We start from the raw sequence: 19,494 nt of genomic DNA, 5'->3' as shown, positions 1-19,494 counted from the left end.
AAGATATTTAAGGCTCAGGGAAATTGTAATGCTAAACTAATTGTGCTGTGTGAAACCTAATCCTCCACAATAGAAAGGCCCAGAAGACTTGCTTCTTCACTAGTCCTACAAGATGCTAGAAGATTCTGTAAAATGGTGATGGGGCACTAACCGCATGTAAAGAAGTTGTTGCCCCTTTCCTTGTGCCAGACCTTAGGGTTAGAGATAGGTTAGAGATGGTGTCACTCAGTTGGAAAAATTAATTTAAATGGGTTTTTGAGCTTTAAGTTAGCAGGGCCAGGGGCAACACTTATCAAAGGCAAGATGATGATAGTTGTTGTAATGTGCAGAATCTAAAGAGAAATGTCCATAATGGTCTAATTTGTTGTAGGCAGCAGAGACCAAGTAATATTTATCATGGCATGACTTGTGCAGACCTTTTGTACTGCCAATCGATCATGGAGTTTCCAGGCGTGGACTAGATAAGAAACCTGCTAAATTTTTGTTTGATCTGTGTAAGTAGAAAAACCCTTAAACAAATGAAAGGATACAGTGTATCATGGCAGAGGGGAATCTAAACTGTGAACCAATCTCTAAACTGGAGAGAGTTTACAGATCCAGTCCTCCTTGAACAAAGGGGTGACCAGGTGCCCCTGAAGAAAGATCTTGATAAAATACCTAAGAGTTTGACCGTTAACTTTTTCTCAGTCCTTCCTTGGACTTTTTTACAAGGGTAACTGTACACTGGGGGAAAGGAAATAATGAGGCTTTCTGGGGGGTCTATTGGACACCAGTTCTGAATTGATGCTGATTTCTGGGACCCCAAGAGATACTATAACCCTCCAGTTAAAGCAGGGTCTTGTGGAGGTTAGGCGAATGGTGGAGATTTGGCAGAAAGCTGACTCAGTAAATCCACTGGGTCCCCCAAACTCATCCCACGGCCATTTCCACAGACCCAGAATGCATAATTGGGATAGACATATTTAGAAGTTGGGATAATTCTCACCAACTGATCCGTGGAATCAGGGCAATTATGGTTGGCAAAGCTAACTGGAAGCCTTTAGAGTTGTCTCTGCCAAAGAAAATAGTGAAACAAAAACACTTTCACTTCTGCCCAGAGGCGTTGCAGCTGTGGCTGCTGTGTCACATGTGTGTCAGTAGGTGGCAGAGAGGAGAGAGGCTGAGTCTATACTAGGTGATCTGACCTATGAACATCTGAATGATTTGTAACCTAACAGTTCCTGAAAGGGGGGAATCTGAGACAACCACCTGTCTGGCCCCAGGGGTCCTAGATAGGGAGTTAGCCTGAGATGACTCATCCTGGGGCACCAAGCTCCCCGAATGGGGAGACTAATAGAACCCTGCTTGGAAATGTGGCCTTTGGAGGAAGTAAAACTTAAACAGACAATTCTTACAAAGGGTGACTTGGGCTGTCCGGGTGAGATGTGAGCCTTAGCTGGCACTGTGAGGCCCAGACAGGGAGCTAGCCTGGAGTGACCACCAGTCTGGCACCTCACAGGCCTGGTGTGGTGGGGGTGGGGAGGTGGGCAGTGACCATTCCCAAAGATGACCCCTGCCTGGTACTGTAATGCATGAGGAGGGCATGGATCTCCTGAGACCACTCCTGAGGTGACCCCAGACAAAGACTCTGGGTCCCGCTAAGAGGAGGAAGTGGTGGAGAAATGGAAGAGAAACAGAATTATGTGACACAGTAAAGAGAAGCAGAACTGGAGATTTGTGGGTAGTGAGGAACACCGTGATGTGGGTAGTAGCCAGTGATGTTACGCGGGATCATCATGGGATCCTGGCCTATGATGCCATTCGGGGTCATATCTGAGTTCCTAGCCCTGCAGTATCAGGGGACTGTTACCACCAAAGGCCAGGCTGACATCCCTAGTCTGGCTGCCACCAGGGGAAATGTTGATGTCTGAGGACTGTGCAGAACTAACCCCACCCCCTCACTGGGGCATGATGGGAGAGCCAGCCCCAGAGCCATGAGAGTAGGAGAGCTGATACCACTCCCAGCCAGCTACAGTACTGGAGAGAGCAGTGCTGGCACATTGAGAGAGCTGCAGGTGAGCCAGCCCGAAGGTATGAGTATGGGCGAATTGGCCTTGACAGAAGATGCTCTCCTGTCCTCTCTAATCCCTCTCCACAGGCAGGCAGGAGAGCTGACCCAGGATCAGGAGAGTGGGAGAACTGGCCATGTCCTTCACTGGCTGCAACACACCAGAGAGTGCAGGCCCTGCATCTCACCTGGGCAGCAGGGTAGCACTGTCCCTGCTTATGGAGGTTGTGGGTGAACTGGCCAGGAGGGTCTGAGAGTGGGAGATTTGGTAAATTGACAAGTTCAGATACCAGTCAGGCCCAGATTCGGGCCTTTAAATTGGACCATGCCACAAATAACCTTCAGGAGTGCAGGAAGAGGCCAGTCCCATAGATCCAAAACTATAGAACCTCTATGACCCAGGCCAACAACAGGATATCTGAGAGGAGTCCCAGTGAGGCCCAGTATTGATAGAGTGGCAGAAGCCAGAGATCTAATACCAGACCTAATACCAGTCATTGCAATGAACATTTGCAAGCAAAGTGGTATGGACAAAAGAGTATACTCTGAGACACACTGTGACACCACTTCCATAATGAGATTTTTTTTTCCTTTGTTAAGGGCAGAAGTTACAAGGATAGAGGGATACAAGGGGAGGAGGAGATGAGTGAGATTGAGGTAAGTGATGTGAAATTTAGGAAAAACAGATACAATGTTTAAAAAATAACAGTATTACACCCCCGAAGAAAGTGAAGGCATTAGTGTTACCATGAAGGATTTGAAAGAGAGAGGTTAGGGTTCTCACTGCAACTCTCCTACATGGCCATTACAGAAAACAGATAAACTGTGTAGAGTAGCAGTTGACTATGGAAAACACAATCAAGTAGTGTCTACAATTGTAGCAGCCGTACCTGATGTGGTGTTTTTACTTGAGAAGATTAACACATCTTCTGGTACAGGACACACAGCTACTGATCTAGAAAACACTGCTTTTCTCAGTGCCTATTCATAAGGACCACCAGAAACAATTATCTTTCAGTTGCCAAGGCCAACTGAATATAACTTTTCCATTTTATTTCAAGGAGAGAATAACTCTCCAGCCCTGAGTCATAACTTAGTTAGAGGGGATCTTGGCTATATTTCTCCCACAAAATATTACATTGGTTCCCAATACTGATGATTTATGCTTATTGTACCAAGTATGCTGGAGGTAACAACTATTTTGAACTTGTGGGTAATACATAGAAGCATCAGAAGATGGTAAATAAATTCAACCAAAATTTAAGGGCCTTCTAACTCAGTAAAATTCTTAGGGAGTCCAATGGTGTGGGCTGTACAGAGATATTCTTTCCAGGGACACAGATAAGCAATTGAACCTGACCCCTCCCACCACCAAGGAAGACGTGGGCCTATTTGGATATTGAAGCTAGCACATTTCACACTTGCCTTACTCCATCCCATACACCTAGTGACTAGGAAAGCTGGTAGCTTTGAGTGCAGCCTGGAAGAGGGGATGTCTCTTCAACATGTCCAAGCTGCTGTGCAAGCTGTTTTACCACTTGAATCATACTGGCAGCTAACCAGATGGGAGTTTTGGTGTTAGTGGCAGACAGGGATGCTGTTTGAAGCCTTTGGAAGGCCTGTATATAAGAATCACTGAGGAGACCTTTGAAGTTTTGGAGTAAACAAGTGTAAGCCAACAAACCCATTCCTCCTCAGGTTTCTTTTGGTTGTGGTGCTTCTTCATGGCAATAGTGACCCTAACTAAGATGGTTAATCAAGTTCAAAAGGAACCAGTATTCACAGGACAAAGAAATCTAGAATTCATGGTCAAAAACCACCTTTTCTGATTGGTATTGTCTACTAGTTCACTAGTGTAAAGATGCACTTGTACTTTTAAATGCACACATTAAGGCTTTGGGGTTAACTAAGTGGGTGGGGTTCTTTCCCTGTGAGGACAAGTATATTTGAACCCTGGAATTCTTAACAAACCTGGGTGTGGTGGTATGAATCTGTAACCCAAGCAATGTGAGTCAGCTCTCGGGCTAACCTATATATTCCCAAAGTGAGCTTCTGCCTTAGCAAAATACCCTGATGAAAAATAAAGAGGCATCGGCATTGACTCTGAGCAATACACACACACACACACACACACACACATACACACACACACACACCTTTCCCATTGACACCCAAAATTCACTACCAATGTCATTCTTCTTTATTTCTTTTCTTTCTTGTTTTTGTCTTTCTTCCATTCTTCTTTCCTATCTCCCTTCCTTCTTTTTTTCTTTTCTTTAATTATATTGGAACATGACTCAGGAATTTATGTACATTAGCAAAGTAATCTTCCACTGAGCTATGTAAACTAACCCTTGTGACTTATTTTTAGAAAGCCATCCCTTTTTGTGTTTTAACTGCAGTTCTGTAAAAGCTCTTAAATCCTTTCTTAAAAACACATAATTTTCATTGAAGATTTTATACCTTCATAAAATGCTTTGACCAAATACAACCATCATACCACTTCCTCCAACTGCACCAACATAAACCCACCACCAGCACTTTTAGTTCTTAACTTCTTGTGAGAAAAAGCAAGCAACAGCACTGAATCTATTTAATGCTGTCTGAACATACATGGATGTGGGACCACATCTTGGAACATGGGTGACCTGTCCAGGGTTCCATTCCTACAGAAAACACTTTTCCTCCCAGTCAGAGAGGAGGTTTGGTAGGAAACCTGCCTCTTTAAAGCTGTTCTGCATTCAAGCAAACTAATGATGCCAGAAAAAAAGCCAGGTACTTTATTTCTTCTAATGATCTGTTGATTGAGTCTGTTCATTCATCTCTGCAATTTTATTGTGTGTATGTATATATATATATATATATATATATATATATATATATATATATATATATATATATGCTTGACTGAATGGAGATACAACTTGCTTCTGCAAACCTTGTCATAAACATTTATGCCTTATATAAAACGTTACCAGTGAGACTGATTTTCAACTTGGCATATTTTTTGTCAGGTGCAGAACAATGTTGTTTCGCCTTCGTCAAATTTGGAATTTGTGTTTCAAAATGCTCACTTACAAAACCTCTTTTCAGTTTTTGCTTCCTCCATTCTTTATAAGTCCTGAACATTACTTTGACTTTATCAAATAATTTCTTTTCAATAACTAACTTTTGAAGACGTAGCTTGGGCAACAAATTTTTTTTCTATATTCTTTGTTTACATTCCAAATGCGTTCCCCTCTCCTGGTTCCTCCTTCCCCATAAGTCCCATAAGCCCTCGTCCCTCTGCCCATTCCCCAATCACCCCTCCCATTTCTCTGTCCTAGTAATCCCTTACAATGCTGGATCAAGCCTTTCCATGACCAGGGACCTCTCCTTCCTTCTTCTTGGGAATCATTTGATATGTTAATTGTGTCTTGAGTATTCAGAGCTTCTGGGCTAATTAATATCCACTTATCAGTGACTGCATTCCATTTGTATTCTTTTGTGATTGAGTTACCTCACTTAGGATGATATTTTCCAGTTTCAACCACTTGCCTAAAATTTTCATTAATTCATTGTTTTTAATTGCTGAGTAGTATTCCATTGTGTAAATATACCTCATTTTCTGTATCCACTGAGGGACATCTGTGTTCTTTCCAGCTTCTGACTATTATAAATAAGGCTGCTATGACCATAGTGGTGCATGTGTCCTTATGGCATGCCGGGGAATCCTCCAGGTATATGCCCAGGAGTTGTATAACAGGGTCCTGTGGAAGTGTCATGCCCAGTTTTCTGAGGAACCGCCAGACTGATTTCCAGAGTGGTTGTACCAGCTTGCAATTCCACCAGCTGTGGAGGAGTGTTCCTCTTTCTCCACATCCTCACCAATACCTCCTGTCTCCTGAGTTTTTAATCTTAGCCATTCTGACTGGTGTGAGGTGAAATCGCAGGCCTGTTTTGATTTGCATTTCCCCTAATGATTAATGATGTTGAACATTTCTTAAGGTGCTTCTCAGCCATTTGAAATTCTTCAGGTGAAAATTCTTTGTTTAGCTCTGTACCACATTTTTAATAAGGTTATTTGGCTCTCTGGAGTCTACCTTCTTGAGTTTTTTGCATATATTGGATATTTGCCCTCTGTCGGATGTAGGGTTGGCGAAGATCTTTTCCCAATTTGTCTTAATGGGACTACAGAGTGGAGGGTGCAGTTTAAGAGAAAGGCAGCCTTGATTCTAGATCTTACAGGCATGAGAAGAGCCAATAACTATTGCTGAGGCCAAAACCTTGTCGCCAGTCCTTAGTTTTATTTTAGTCAACAATCATTCAATGGGCTCATCCTTAGTCTCAGACATTGTCACACATTAGGTAATAAAAGTTACCAAATAACTGCCCTCAGTATGTGTATATTACAGGATTTTATTGAGAGTTAAAAATAGATACATTGTGTTGGTGGTGGTGATTGTAACAAACCAAGGCAGACATAAAGATGTGGGGTATTACTGTGTGAGTCAGAAGGGTTCATCATGTGACCGGATTCTGCTTTACACCTCTCCAACAGCACATGCAGCTCTTCCTCTGAAGTGTTCTCACACTCATCTGTAGTCGATCTTTCACACACCTTTCCCCTCCTCTCTTTCCAGACATTCTGACCTCCTGACTTCTCATTTCCATGCCTGGGTAGTGTGAACACACTATAGCATTGAAAACACACTATTTTCATCATTCATTTATTTTAACTTTAAATATACAGCAACTTTCCAACTCACTGATGGAAAGAAATATACCCCTTTACAAGGATTTAGTGATATTGAATACCAAGCCTAAAAGAAGTAAAACTCAATAAAAGCTTTGTGATACAGATTAATGAACAAGTGGTTGCTTAGATGAAAAAGGCTATTTTAGGCACACGAATTAATCTTGATGATCAGAAATGAAAAGTCTATTTGAATACTTTAAAAGCATAAATTTCAAAAATATTTTTCATGTAAAATATTATATTTTTAAAGCTTACTTTTCTATAAATACTAAATATAAATACTTTGAAAAACAGAATGGCCAAAAATTATAATTATGACAGATGAGAGCACTTGAGAAATTCCATTTTAAAAGATATAAATTTTCATTTTCTTAAAGCTTTTAACCAATGATAAACTGATTAAAACCGCTGCCAAATCTTAATGAATAGCATACATCTAAAAACAAATTACTAAAAGACATTCATTTATAGCAACTTGATTTTATTTAATCTTCACTCTTCTCAGAAGACCGTCAACCCTGAAAGCATGACAGCTTTGCCATCAGTTTTCGATAGAATATATGTGGCCTCTGAAATTCAGAGTATAAACCTAAATATTTAGATAGAATTATTTTTGAAAGGCAATGTCCAGTTTTTGAGTGGTCAAAACCCTATAGCGAGTATTTCAAATGCTGTGAATAGATAGAGAGAACAAAGAGATACCCACTGACATCTCTTCTTGGAGCACATGGACTCATTATGGCAGTTGATGAAATATCTGACTGATTGCTATTAAAAAAGTAAGGGTGATCCCAGTTGTCAGGCAGATCCTTACGGTTTGTAATGACGAGGGAGTTAATGCAAATGTCTTCAAGAGTACACACACTGACAGCGCTCACACTTTCTATATCAACTGTCTCCTTACAGTTCAAGCTGGCAAAACAGCTGCAACGGAAGTTTTTGGAGAAGTACTGCAGATCATCAAGGGTGGGGTTACCGCTGATTTCATACTTTCCTCGTTTTATAAAATGAATCTGAAAGTTCTGAGGGTTCAAGTGTAGATAGACATCCGAATTCCAATCTTTCCTTGAGCATATGCCTTGACCCTGGCAAAGTGTTTGGCTACACATTTTGGCTGCAAGGGTGACGTTGATTATATAAGGATTCAGGATGGTCTTCAAGTAATCATGTAAGTTCATACAAGATTTCTGTAAAATCATAAAATAGAATATTAAGGCATAAGTTCTTTGTGACAATATACTGCACCAACTCTTAAAGAACAAAGCAATAGGCACACCATATTACTAGGAAATATTTTTTTCACTTTAACAAGCAATATTATTTAACCAATTATTCTCATAACACTCTTTAAGTTTTGCATGCCATTTCATGATAGACGCAATTTGGCTTTGAACCTCATGAGTTATTAATGAATTATTCAAAGGGATAGAATGTTTCAAACTGAACATGTGCTTTGAATTTCTCTTGCCCTGGTAATTGGAATCACGGCTTCATAAATGACCTTGGGAGTATCCCAAATATCCAAATATCCTATTCGGATGACCCCAAATTCAATTAATTAATTTTATTATGCTCAAGTTTTATAACTTGTAACATAAACATGATTTTTAAAACCTGATATATAAGACTATTTCAACAACAAAAAGAAAAATACATATGTATATCTATATGAGGCCTATGTTTTCTCAATTAACCATCAACAAATCATAAAAAACATAAGAATCACATTTTTCAGACAAGTTTAAACAGTATCAAAGATACTTTCCAAATTGATGACTCAAAACAAATGGGTTCAAACTGTATAGTTTATATAAATGTTACATAATTATGTATGCATAACAGTCAGTTCTTTGAAAAACTTTGCAGAGTTTGAATGTTGAGTATCTTCACATTGGTATAAATGAGAACTGACTGAACATAAAAATTGATTAGGCAGCTTAGGAATCTTTGCTGAAGGCATAGAATTCCAGAAACGAGTTCTGTTTCCTAATTTCTTGTTATCTCTTCCAAGAATGCTCTGCTTAGAAGTTATGTGTTATGGTGCAATTGTGGTATATAACACTGTGGGAATAACCACTGTCTGAATGAATATAAGACCCATTCCATGAGAGGGGGCCTCTGTCTAACACTGTTTCTGTGGCCAAGATTTGAGACTAGATAATCCATGGACTTGGGGAGGAAATCAAATACTAAAGGAATATAGCAATAAAATGACTCCTAATATTGTGCTGTACTCAGATCAGTGTCTCATTCAGCCACACTCAGAGATGGTTTCTCCTGAAGTAGATGGGAACAAAACCAGAGACCTATAGCTGGGCAATGTGCAGAGAGAGAAATCTTGTAACAATCCATCCTAAATGGGATGTCTCCATCAAATGCCACACACACACACACACACACACACACACACACATACGCGCGCGCGTATATGTGTAGTATGTATGTGCGTGTGTGTAGGGGAAGGAATTCTGTTTATTTCTTTTTGGTTTGTTTCCGTGTTTTTTTGTATCTTATTGGTTTTTAGTTTGTTATTTTTGATATTTTATTTTGCTTTGGGGGAGAAGCAAGAGCAAAGGGAAGTGGAAAAATTAAGAATAGTATAAGGTTGGGGGAAAGAAGTGAGAGGATCTGGGAAAACCTAGGGAAAAATATGATAAAAAATGTATTGTCTGGTAGGACTTATGTACCAATATTAATTGCCAATAATATGCTTCTACTATTAACTATTTCCATTAAATGCCTTATCTTCTTTTTTATGTTCCAAAATCACTGTATTATAATTTTTTAATTTAAATTTCCCTTTTATTGAAAAGAGATGCTTTTCTCAGGAAATAGATCCCCTTCCTCTGCTCCCAGTTCTTTACCCATTTTCTTCCCACCCAGTTGCACTCCCTTACTGTTTCACGCTAGATCAGAACACACTTCTAAAAATAATATTAACTATAATATTATTTATACAATAAAATAATATTATACAATAAAGCTATCACATTAAAGTTGGGAGGAACAAACCAACAAAAGGAAAAGAGCCCAAGAGAAGGCATAAGAGACTCACTCATTTGTGCACTCAGGAGTACCATAAAAACGCTAAGCTGGAATTCATAATACATACACAGAGGACCTGGTACGGACCTGTGCGGGTCCTGTGTGTGCTGCTTCGGTTTCCCTAAATTCGTATAATTTATGCTCATGTTGATTTAGAGGGCTTTGTTTTATTGGTTTCTCCAGTTTCAAGCATGCAAAGACTATCAATATTCCTTAAGGCTATATTTTCAGTGCCAAATAGTTGAAACTTTATACCAAGTTCAAGTGTTACTACAGATACTTACAGAGACAAGAGTTAGGCAAAAAAACAGACTAATGGGATAATTATGATTTGAGCATGACCTTATATGTACTCTATGAAAAAATTTAAGCTGGCAGTGTAAGAGATATAGTATAAATATACCCACAATGGCCAACTTCAATTTACCAACCTAACAACACTGAATGCAGAGGTGGAAACTGAGCACACCACCATTACAGAGAATGGACATGTGATGTGAGTGTATCCTAGAGTGTATCCAACCATATTTATCTAACAGATCCACACAACCCTGGGGACTGAGGTGAACATGAAGTAACACCTGGTACATTTTGAGCATTAGTTATTATTTTATATTTATTATAAATATATATTTATTTTATATTCATAATTGTTTTAAACATTAATTTTTCCCAATGGAGGAGTTAGATTAAGGACTGAAGTAGCTGAAGGGGTTTGCAACCCCACAGGGAGAACAACAATATCAACCAACCAGACCCCACAGAGCTCCCAGGGATTAAGCCACCAACCAAAGGGTACACATGAAGGGACCCATGACTCCAGCCACATAAGTGGCTGAGGATGGCATTGTCAAGCATCAACAGGAGGAGAGGCCCTTGGTCCTGAGAAGGTTCAGTTCCCCAGTGTAAGGGAATGCCAGGATGGTGAGGTGGTAGTGGATGGGTGGGAGGGGGAGTACCCTAATAGAAGCAGGGGGAGGGGGATGGGATACGGGGGGTTCTGTAGGGTAAACTGGAAAGGGAATAACATTTGAAATGTAAATACATTAAAAATCCAATAAAAATATTTTATTAAAAAACATTAATTTTATACATTTTGTTTTCTCTATCTTCCAATTATTTTGCTTTTAATTAGGACTATGTTTAACAACTCACAAATTCCTGGACAATAAACAATCAAGTCTCATTAGCAAAACCGGTAGAGCTGGCATTATCATGTCACTGCATCTGATAAAGTGGCATGGAAGAAAAAGGACTTTCTTGATATTTGTTTCAGTTCACTTCTAGCAGTGGCCAACAAACATAAAATTGTAATCACTACTTTCTCAGGTTCTCGGTGAATCAGAGGAAACGTGACTGGGATTCATTCATGGGATATGAATCAGAAGTGACGAATAACAAAGATAAAACTAAAACTGATCAGTAAATGGGGAAAGGTAGCAGAGATGTATAGTCTGTAAGAGAAAATGCTAAGACAGTGCCTTATATAGAAAGCAGTGGCATCAAAGTTAAAGGCTATATCCCTGTACGAATCATACTGAAGATCCCTCGGAAGACATGGAAATACCTCAAACTGTGTCAATGTTTCACTCCCAGAAATTATAATGAAGAAATTATCTGCAGGAGGGTTGGTTCAAGACAGGCTTTCTCCATGTAGTCCTAAGAGATCTGCCTGCCTTTACCTCCTGAGTGCTGAGATTAAAATTGCACACCACCACTGCCCAGCTAGAACCTGCATCTACTTGTGATATGGCAGGAAATCACTTGCTAAACACAACTAACCAAACACACAAGGTGCTTGTTCTGAGACTTCAAGAGTTCAGCCTTCTCTTGATAGGTAACAGCTAAGAATGACGTTTTCCTGTCCAGTCACTTGCCATTTACTCTTTTCCTGGTTCTCTCTCTCTCTCTCTCTCTCTCTCTCTCTCTCTCTCTCTCTCTCTCTCTCTCTCTCCATCTATCTATCTATCTATCTATCTATCTATCTATCTATCTATCTATCTCCTAATCATTTACTGAGAGCCAGGACTACAAAACACTGAATGACACTACTCCACACTATAATTTTATATTATTCCTTATTCATCAGGTCTATTTTGGCAGTGGAAGAGAAGATGGTGGAACATGTATAACTTTTTCATTATATATATTCATGATTACTCAAAAAATTTAACAAAAAGCAATGAGCAATATTTTGACAAATATGACGGGTGAGTAATGTGTCCCTTCCTCCTACTCATTGGGAGCAGAGGTCTCTGTTCTTCTGATGTTTTTATAGTGTATGTGTTGGAATATAGAAAAGCATACACACAGGCCATGGCACATATGTGGAAGTCAGAGAAAAGTTTCAGGAGTCACTTCTCCCCCTACCACACCTCATGATCCAGAATGGCAAGGGCTTTACCTACTAAGCCATCTTGACAGCCCCGGTTCTTTTACTTTTAAATTAAATGCTGTGCAGAATTTATTCTGATTCCACATTAATAATATTCTTGAGAACTTATTCTTGAGAAAGAAGTTTGCAGTTTTGGAAAAAAATAAGGAACAAATTGTAGAATTAGAATATACCTATGATGATTCCAACTTTAAAAAGTTTTATGGGGTACAACAGAGTTTATTGAGATACATAACTTTCCCTAAACTTATTTGTATTTATTTCTATTGGAAATGGGCAGAAAACTGAGGCTACCTTGGAAAAACTCTCACAAATATCTCTATCTTGATATTCTTTAATGAGATAGGACTGGTGATATTAGACAGGTCTCATACTTCTCAAAATGCCTTTCTTTCCTCAAATATCAAAACTGTCCTCTAACCATCCTAGGCCAGACCCCATGGGCCATGGCTTTCATCTGACTTTCATGGCCCACTCTTCATTTCTACCCCATGTCCTGTAGTAAAGGAAACGCTCTACTTCAGCTTAGTAATATATACATTTACTCTCTTTTGAGGTCAAAAGGATAAAAGAATCAGAGATTTAAAAAACACAATATGGACAATTAAACAATTAAAATAAAGAAAATCCTGCTGTCTGACACCAAACACTACATTATTGGAATGAAACTAGATTCTTAGTACTGCTTCATACAAACCAGGGAGCCTATAGAATTTTAGTTAATCTTAATGAATATCTTATTCCTCAGCACAAAACAGAAACAGACGCCACCTTTGCTTGACAGCCAACAAATACAAGATATCTCAATTCAGATAGCACAGAGAACATTTGATCATCTAAACACTATGCTTATGTTCTTATTAAATACCTAACCAATCCTCCTAATAATAAGATTATAAATATCTTTATCTTTTATCCTCCTATTCAACTTACCATAGTTTGCGATAAATTAAGAGTTCCCCACATTACCATTCCAGAGGCACCCAGAGCAACTGTTTCACCAATTGTGTTCACAAGGTCAGTCTGGAAAATATTACATGAAGAGTTAGTAGTATACACTCAACAAAGCTAACTATGATGATCCAAAAAGATTTTAAATATTTCTATACTCTTCATATACTTGTTACACAAATATTTTGTTACTGTTTTAAAAACAGAGACTATCATTGCTCTCATTACTTCTGCTTACAAGAGAACTCATCTATTAAATGAAAAAAAGAGAAACAAGAGTTAAAGCATTGTCTATACCACATATAATTCTCGAGGAGACTAACTGTTCATATGAGTAAAATCAGGATTCAATTGCTGGGCTGGGAGGACAGAATGATTGGGATAACAGGATCCATGTTCTAACCCTAGGACCCATGCTATAAAAGAGGAACTAGGCATGCCGCTGCACACTGGCTTGTAAACGCAGTGCTAGGGAGATACACAGGCAAATCCCCCGGGCTCAGTGGCCAGGAATACCAGCCTAATGGGCAAACTTCAGGTCCTAGCAAGAGGGTCTGATTAAAAAAAGATAACTAGTTATCTCATAAGTAATAACACCTAAGGTGAGGGAACCCTTACCCACACCAAAAATTCTACTTTTAATTTTAAAAGATTTAAAATGTTTTCATCCTTCCCTACATTCCAAACAACACTTTCTTCATGTACACATTTATAAGTCATAAAAACTAAATTTCATCCTTTAAAAACATAAAAGTCACTCAACCGTTTGTTAAGCTGCCGTGCCTTGATTTACTTACCGGAAGCAGATATTGGAAAGTTTGGTCAGTAAAGACAAGGCGAAAATATACAAAAATAGGAAGTGGATTATGAGGGTCTTTTACTTTAGACACCCGAATGGCTTCTTGTACGCGATTTCTGACATAGAGCGCTGCGTTTACAGATGACTTCAAGCTACTCCTCAAATAGATGGATGGGTACAGGGCTGTGCTTTCCTTCCATATCCAGAAGAGATCATCGTTTCTTTTCTTTTCTATATCAGGGCAATATCCTTTGTAATCAGCAACTTGAAAATTATTGTTATAACAATCAGGAAAAAGATAAAAACCCCATAAGTGATTTGGCCGAAGTGATTTCCCCAATTTTAAAGTCTCCTCCATAAAATGTCTTGCTGCCCCTTCAAATTCTTTTTTGGCCCTCCTGACGGCTTCTGTGAAATTAAGTTGTGTATTTTGTTGCCGGACCAACTCAATAGACTTATTCCTGTATATATCCTTGGGTCTCCAGTTTCTTAACCAGGTAGGCCGCCAGTCTTCCCAATCAATGACAGCCAAACCCACATTGTCTATTGGCATGTAATGCAGGATGTCTTTCTTAGCTACTTCCAAATGAGACTTTAAAGACCCCAGCTGGGGCAGCCCTCCATGGAAAATTAATTGTGTGTCATCTATGTGAGGATAGAGACCCAGACGATCAGTATAAAATATCGTGACAGGTTGACCCGTGGCAGATTTTCTGGGGCTTCCTACTAAAGAGAAGAGGCTAAGATCTAGTGGCTCATTAAACCTTGTGAGACAAGACTCAGTTGGGGCATTCCAGGCCCAGAGGAAAGGCACATTAGGGATAAGAGGGGGTGCCCTAAAATCCACAGTCAAGCAACATGGAATCAGAAGGAAGACTAATAGTGTCTGGCGTAGTCCATTAGACTCAAGAAGGCTCCCAAAAAGGGAGTGTTTAAAATCCAACACTCGCATTGCAGAGAATTAATTAGTATCCAAACGCTTATTTCTTCTTACGCGCTTTGGTCTCTCAAATATTTGGTGCAAAAGATGAGAAAGATACTGATATGAGGTCACTGTGGGAGATGAAAGTTTGATGACTGCTTTACAATGAACTATTATTCTTCTTGTTTCATATTTCAGGAATGCTTTATGACAAGTTGTATAATATATAACTAAAAGAAAAGAAATACAGAATTTATGACAGCCAAACTGGAAGCTTTACTATGTTTTAAACCTTGTTTATAGGCACTTTAAGTCTATTTCAAAGGACAGAACCTCCTACTGTGTTTGAATCAGTAAGGTTTTTTCTCTATATATAATACAAATTATTTAACAGTTAAATCACATCTGATCCCATAGATAACTAAATGTAACTGTTTTCATTTTACTTTTCATCTCCATCATATGCCTTAGCAAAGCCAGGTTAAAAACAATAAGCTCTTGGTTATTGTTATTGAAAGCCCACTCTTTCCATATATGCCAGATTTTGAAAACAACTTTCTCATGCTATTGATAATGTTTGCCTTTTCATGACTCATTTGCATGTATAACTGCACGGATGGTATTGGCAGCTAAACCCGAGGTCTTGCACATGCTAAGCAAATATTGTTACTGATAAGTTAATACTAGTTGATGTTTGTTTGAACAAGACTTTATTAAGCTCCTTTGGCTGACCTGGAACTGGGGATCAACTTAGGATCTCAGCCTCCTAAGCATTTGGCATTAGGGCTTTGTGCCCCCTTTCTGGCTCACAATTCATTTATTCACCTGTACTTGTTTTCTTAACAACAGCAAGGGAGAAAACAAAAGTCAGTTTTTATGTAGGCATTAAGTTAGACAAGTTTAAGAACCCCTTAGAACACAGCCAGGCCAAATCTTACAGCAATGCCCACTTGTTGTTAAAATAGCAAGCTACTTTATATCTTTACAAAAGGAATTGACTCTAACTTACCTTATTAAAAAATAAATGAATTTTAAACATTTAATAGGATTTGATAACCAGATTTGCATTTTTATTCATAGGTAAATGAAGAATCATTAGTAATGTGTCACAGATGAGTCTGAGCCAAAAGGAAGAGATTAAATTGCATGTATTCCAGCACTTAGTACTTGGAAAACTTACTACTTCTACCCACGTTTAATATTTTTATTTTAGGAGGAAAACATGGCTTTTCCGATAGTTATGCTGCCAGTATACTTCTATGGGACATAGAGGGATCATTATATTCTTCTTGGTAGCAAATTATCCACTCATCCTCATTATTGGAAAACAACCTCAAAAAGGAATCAAAAGGAAATCTTAATCTTCATTACTCTCGTGTTTTAAGCATAAGGTATTATCCCCTCATGTTTAGAAGAGGTGAAGAGTCTAAGGAGTCCATTGAACTCTGCCAGACCTCCCTATGTAAGAGGTAGAAAATCTAAATGTAAAGTAAAAGAGCAAAGTATTCGGATCAAGTGTCAACATTAATGACTGAATGACAGGAAGTGGGAGAAAGCAAATGAGTAAAAGCATAAGATTCTAGGAACCAAAATGAGATAGGCATGAGCATTATCTGCCGAAAGACACTTAGGCTGTTCCCCTTTCCTGCCTATTGTTAATAGGGTGACTTGTAAGACTGTTGAGCAAATATCTGTGAAACAGGCTGTCAAATCTCTTAGTCATATGCCAAGGAGTGACATAGCTGAGTCATACAGTAGATTTAGTTTTAGATTTTTTTGTTGTTGTTGAAGATTCTGTATACTGATTTTTTTTTGAAGATTCTTTATACTGATTTTCAGAGTGGATGACTGGAATCATATCCCTAAAAACAGTCAATGAGGGTTCATCTTTTCCCACAATCTCCAAACCTGGTTAATTGTCTGTTATTGACTGGGGTGATTAATTGTCTGTTATTCTGACTGGGGTGAGATGAAATCATAGACATTTTAATTTTTATTTTCCTAGTTACTAAGGATAATTAGCACTTTTTGAGTTAGTTTTGGCCATTTTTATTTCTTCTATGGAGAACTCTTTATATCTCTAGCCCACATTTTAATTGGTTCATTTGTTTCCTTGATGCATTGTTGTTGGATATTTTGGATATTAATTCTCTGTCAAATGTATAGCTGTTAAAAATTCTCCCTATGTGAGTTTACTCTTTACTCTATTGATCATTTCATTGGCTTTACAGAAGCTTTTCCGTTTTTTAAGTTCCAAGTTGTCGAACGTTTGGCTTTTAACTCTTTGACAAATGGAATGTTTTGCAGAATGTCCTTCTCAACTCCTGTATCGTGTAGTGTACTGTCTATGTTTTCTTCTAGACCTTAATTCAAATTGATCTACTTGGAACTAATTTTTGTGCAGGGAGATTGACATAGGTCACCTGCAGTTCCAAGCTGCAAATTCTCATATGTGAGTATATCACATGGGATTTCCAGAAAATGACTAAGAAAGGGGACAAAGTGGAGAGCATGGGAGGAGAATAGCAGAATGCAAGTGACATGAAGTGGGAAATTGAATAACAGGGACAGAAGTCCAACTGGGGAATAAGGAAGATGATCAATACATAAATGGGGGGGGGAGGGACAAAAAACATCAAGGTTGTTTGATAAAACCTCAAGGAATCACATTGTTTTATATCTACCAGTACCAGACATGAAAAACTCCTTTTGAATGTTTGGCCAAGTTAGTCTAAGTAACTCTAAAAACAATATATGTTATAGATGTAGCTCTTTGTTGCTGCTCATGTGTTAAGGTTTATCCCTAATGCTGAAGATACTGCATACGTAAGGCACAGGACTCAAATTATTTGAACTGGATCTGACCTGAAAGCCTCTTTCATATGGTCTATCTTCCCTGGTTCCAGAAATTATTATGCAAGCTGCTAAGAGAAGAAAGCAATTAACATTCCTATCCAGCTGCACACTTGTGAATCATGGCAATTATGAGCATAGCAAAATATGTACAATGGTACACTAAAGTGGCAAGCATATGTTAGTGCCAACCTACAGCTGTCTCATTGGATTTAAGATGTACTCAATAGGAGGAAAATCATGACTAGTATGGGAAACTGAGGCAGCTTCCCCAGGACTTGTGAGGACCTACTTAGAAGAACCTACTATTACCACTTCTCTAGACCAAGATAATTCTTTACCACATTCTAGATCTTATCCACAGATAGGGTAGCTACCACCCCTCAGCAAAGAAGCCACTCTGTACAGCAAATGGAGATTGTCACAGAAAACCACATCTGGACTCAGTGCAGAGGCCAACAGATTGTAGAAAGTTCAACCCCAGTGGATACATCTCTATTATAGCTCCAGAATTCCTCCTGCCCAAGAATCATCATGGAAGAGGGGCCATAAAGATCACAAGAGCCAATACATGGCTCATGGATACCAGAAATTCTGGTGTAAAAAGTCTTTCCCAGAAATGTCTGAATAAACTAGACTAGAACACTGACAATATCAATGGTCATGTTAATGAGGAAGAGAAAAATTTCACAGGGCCACACCCTTAAACAAAGAACTACAAGATTTTGGCTGCTAAGAGACAGAAAATTACCCTCTCCCAAGCATTAGTTCCCTTATTAGTTATTCAATACAAAGTGATCAACCATATATACACAAACAAACAAGTCACCAAACAAAAAACTGGCAGTTTTTTGTGCATACATATATACATATACATATACGTATACATATATGTATACACATACACATACATATATATATACATATATACATATACATATATGTATACACATACATATACATCATATACACATACACATAAACATACATATACATCATATACACATACACATACATATACATATACACATACATATACATCATATACATACACATACACATACACACATATATGTATATATGTGATATATATTAAAGAAATACATTTAAGGTATGTTAACTATATATTAAATAATATAGACTTCTAAATTCTTTAATATATAACATTAAATATATGATAAATATATAATATTAAAGAACTATTTATAATTATGCACACACACATATGAAGCTACCATATATATTTAGGGGCTATCATATATAAAAAGAGCCTACCACCAACTTGAGAATCGGGTTCATGGAAGAACTTGGAGGAGGTGGAGGAAGGAAAGGGCAGATAAAGTAATTCTATTTCAATTAGAAATATATTTTAAAAATAAAAATACATTTTAAAAGCTTAACTAATTTTTTATATTACATCATCATTTAATTCTTACAGTCTTTACCATTTCCATTTTGCATAAGAGGACTGACAAGAGTGACAAAAGTGACAAAAGTTTCCATGTCTATCCTAAATAAGTGATCACCCCAAGATGAAAACCCAAACCTAACTTCAATCCCTGGGACTTTGGACTATGGTCAGAGAAAGAAACACAATCAAAGCATCAAAGTCTTGCCAACCCTGCTCTCGGGAATGTGAGGGTCTCTGCCACGGCCTTCAACTGCCCTGCCACTGTTACTGAATTTAACCCCAGGTAACAAATGGCTTTATGCTTCATATCGACTAGGTAGAACATGCCTACTT

General features: G+C 38.3%; 1 protein-coding gene and 1 non-coding gene across 2 annotated transcripts; one reads left to right on the top strand and one right to left on the bottom strand.

Moving 5' to 3' along the window:
* Positions 1-1,088: 1,088 nt before the first annotated feature.
* LOC127679539 (small nucleolar RNA SNORA17) lies at positions 1,089-1,218 on the top strand. Its single transcript, XR_007976839.1, has one exon. It is a non-coding gene; the product is annotated as a small nucleolar RNA SNORA17 (small nucleolar RNA).
* A 6,217-nt stretch (positions 1,219-7,435) lies between these two features.
* LOC127677365 (hyaluronidase-5-like) lies at positions 7,436-14,927 on the bottom strand. The gene is made up of 3 exons (XM_052172450.1): positions 13,974-14,927; positions 13,159-13,248; positions 7,436-7,972 (listed from the first exon to the last, which is right to left on the bottom strand). The coding sequence occupies exons 1-3, from the start codon at positions 14,925-14,927 to the stop codon at positions 7,436-7,438; spliced, it is 1,581 nt and encodes a 526-aa protein (XP_052028410.1).
* Positions 14,928-19,494: the final 4,567 nt, after the last annotated feature.

The sequence above is a fragment of the Apodemus sylvaticus genome, chromosome 2 (assembly GCF_947179515.1).
Source record: "Apodemus sylvaticus chromosome 2, mApoSyl1.1, whole genome shotgun sequence".
NCBI lineage: Eukaryota > Metazoa > Chordata > Mammalia > Rodentia > Muridae > Apodemus > Apodemus sylvaticus.
The sequence above is the reverse complement of the archived record's forward strand: the minus strand, read 5'-3'. Positions and strand labels throughout refer to the sequence as shown.

Excerpts from the sequence above, each read along its gene's own strand:
- LOC127677365 (XM_052172450.1), bottom strand. The coding sequence starts at position 14,927 with ATGCGAGTGTTGGATTTTAAACACTCCCTTTTTGGGAGCCTTCTTGAG. Across the intron at positions 13,249-13,973 it reads CTTTCCAATATCTGCTTCCG|ACTGACCTTGTGAACACAAT; the intron begins GTAAGTAAATCA and ends AATATTTTCCAG. Across the intron at positions 7,973-13,158 it reads TTAATTTATCGCAAACTATG|AAATCTTGTATGAACTTACA; the intron begins GTAAGTTGAATA and ends ATGATTTTACAG.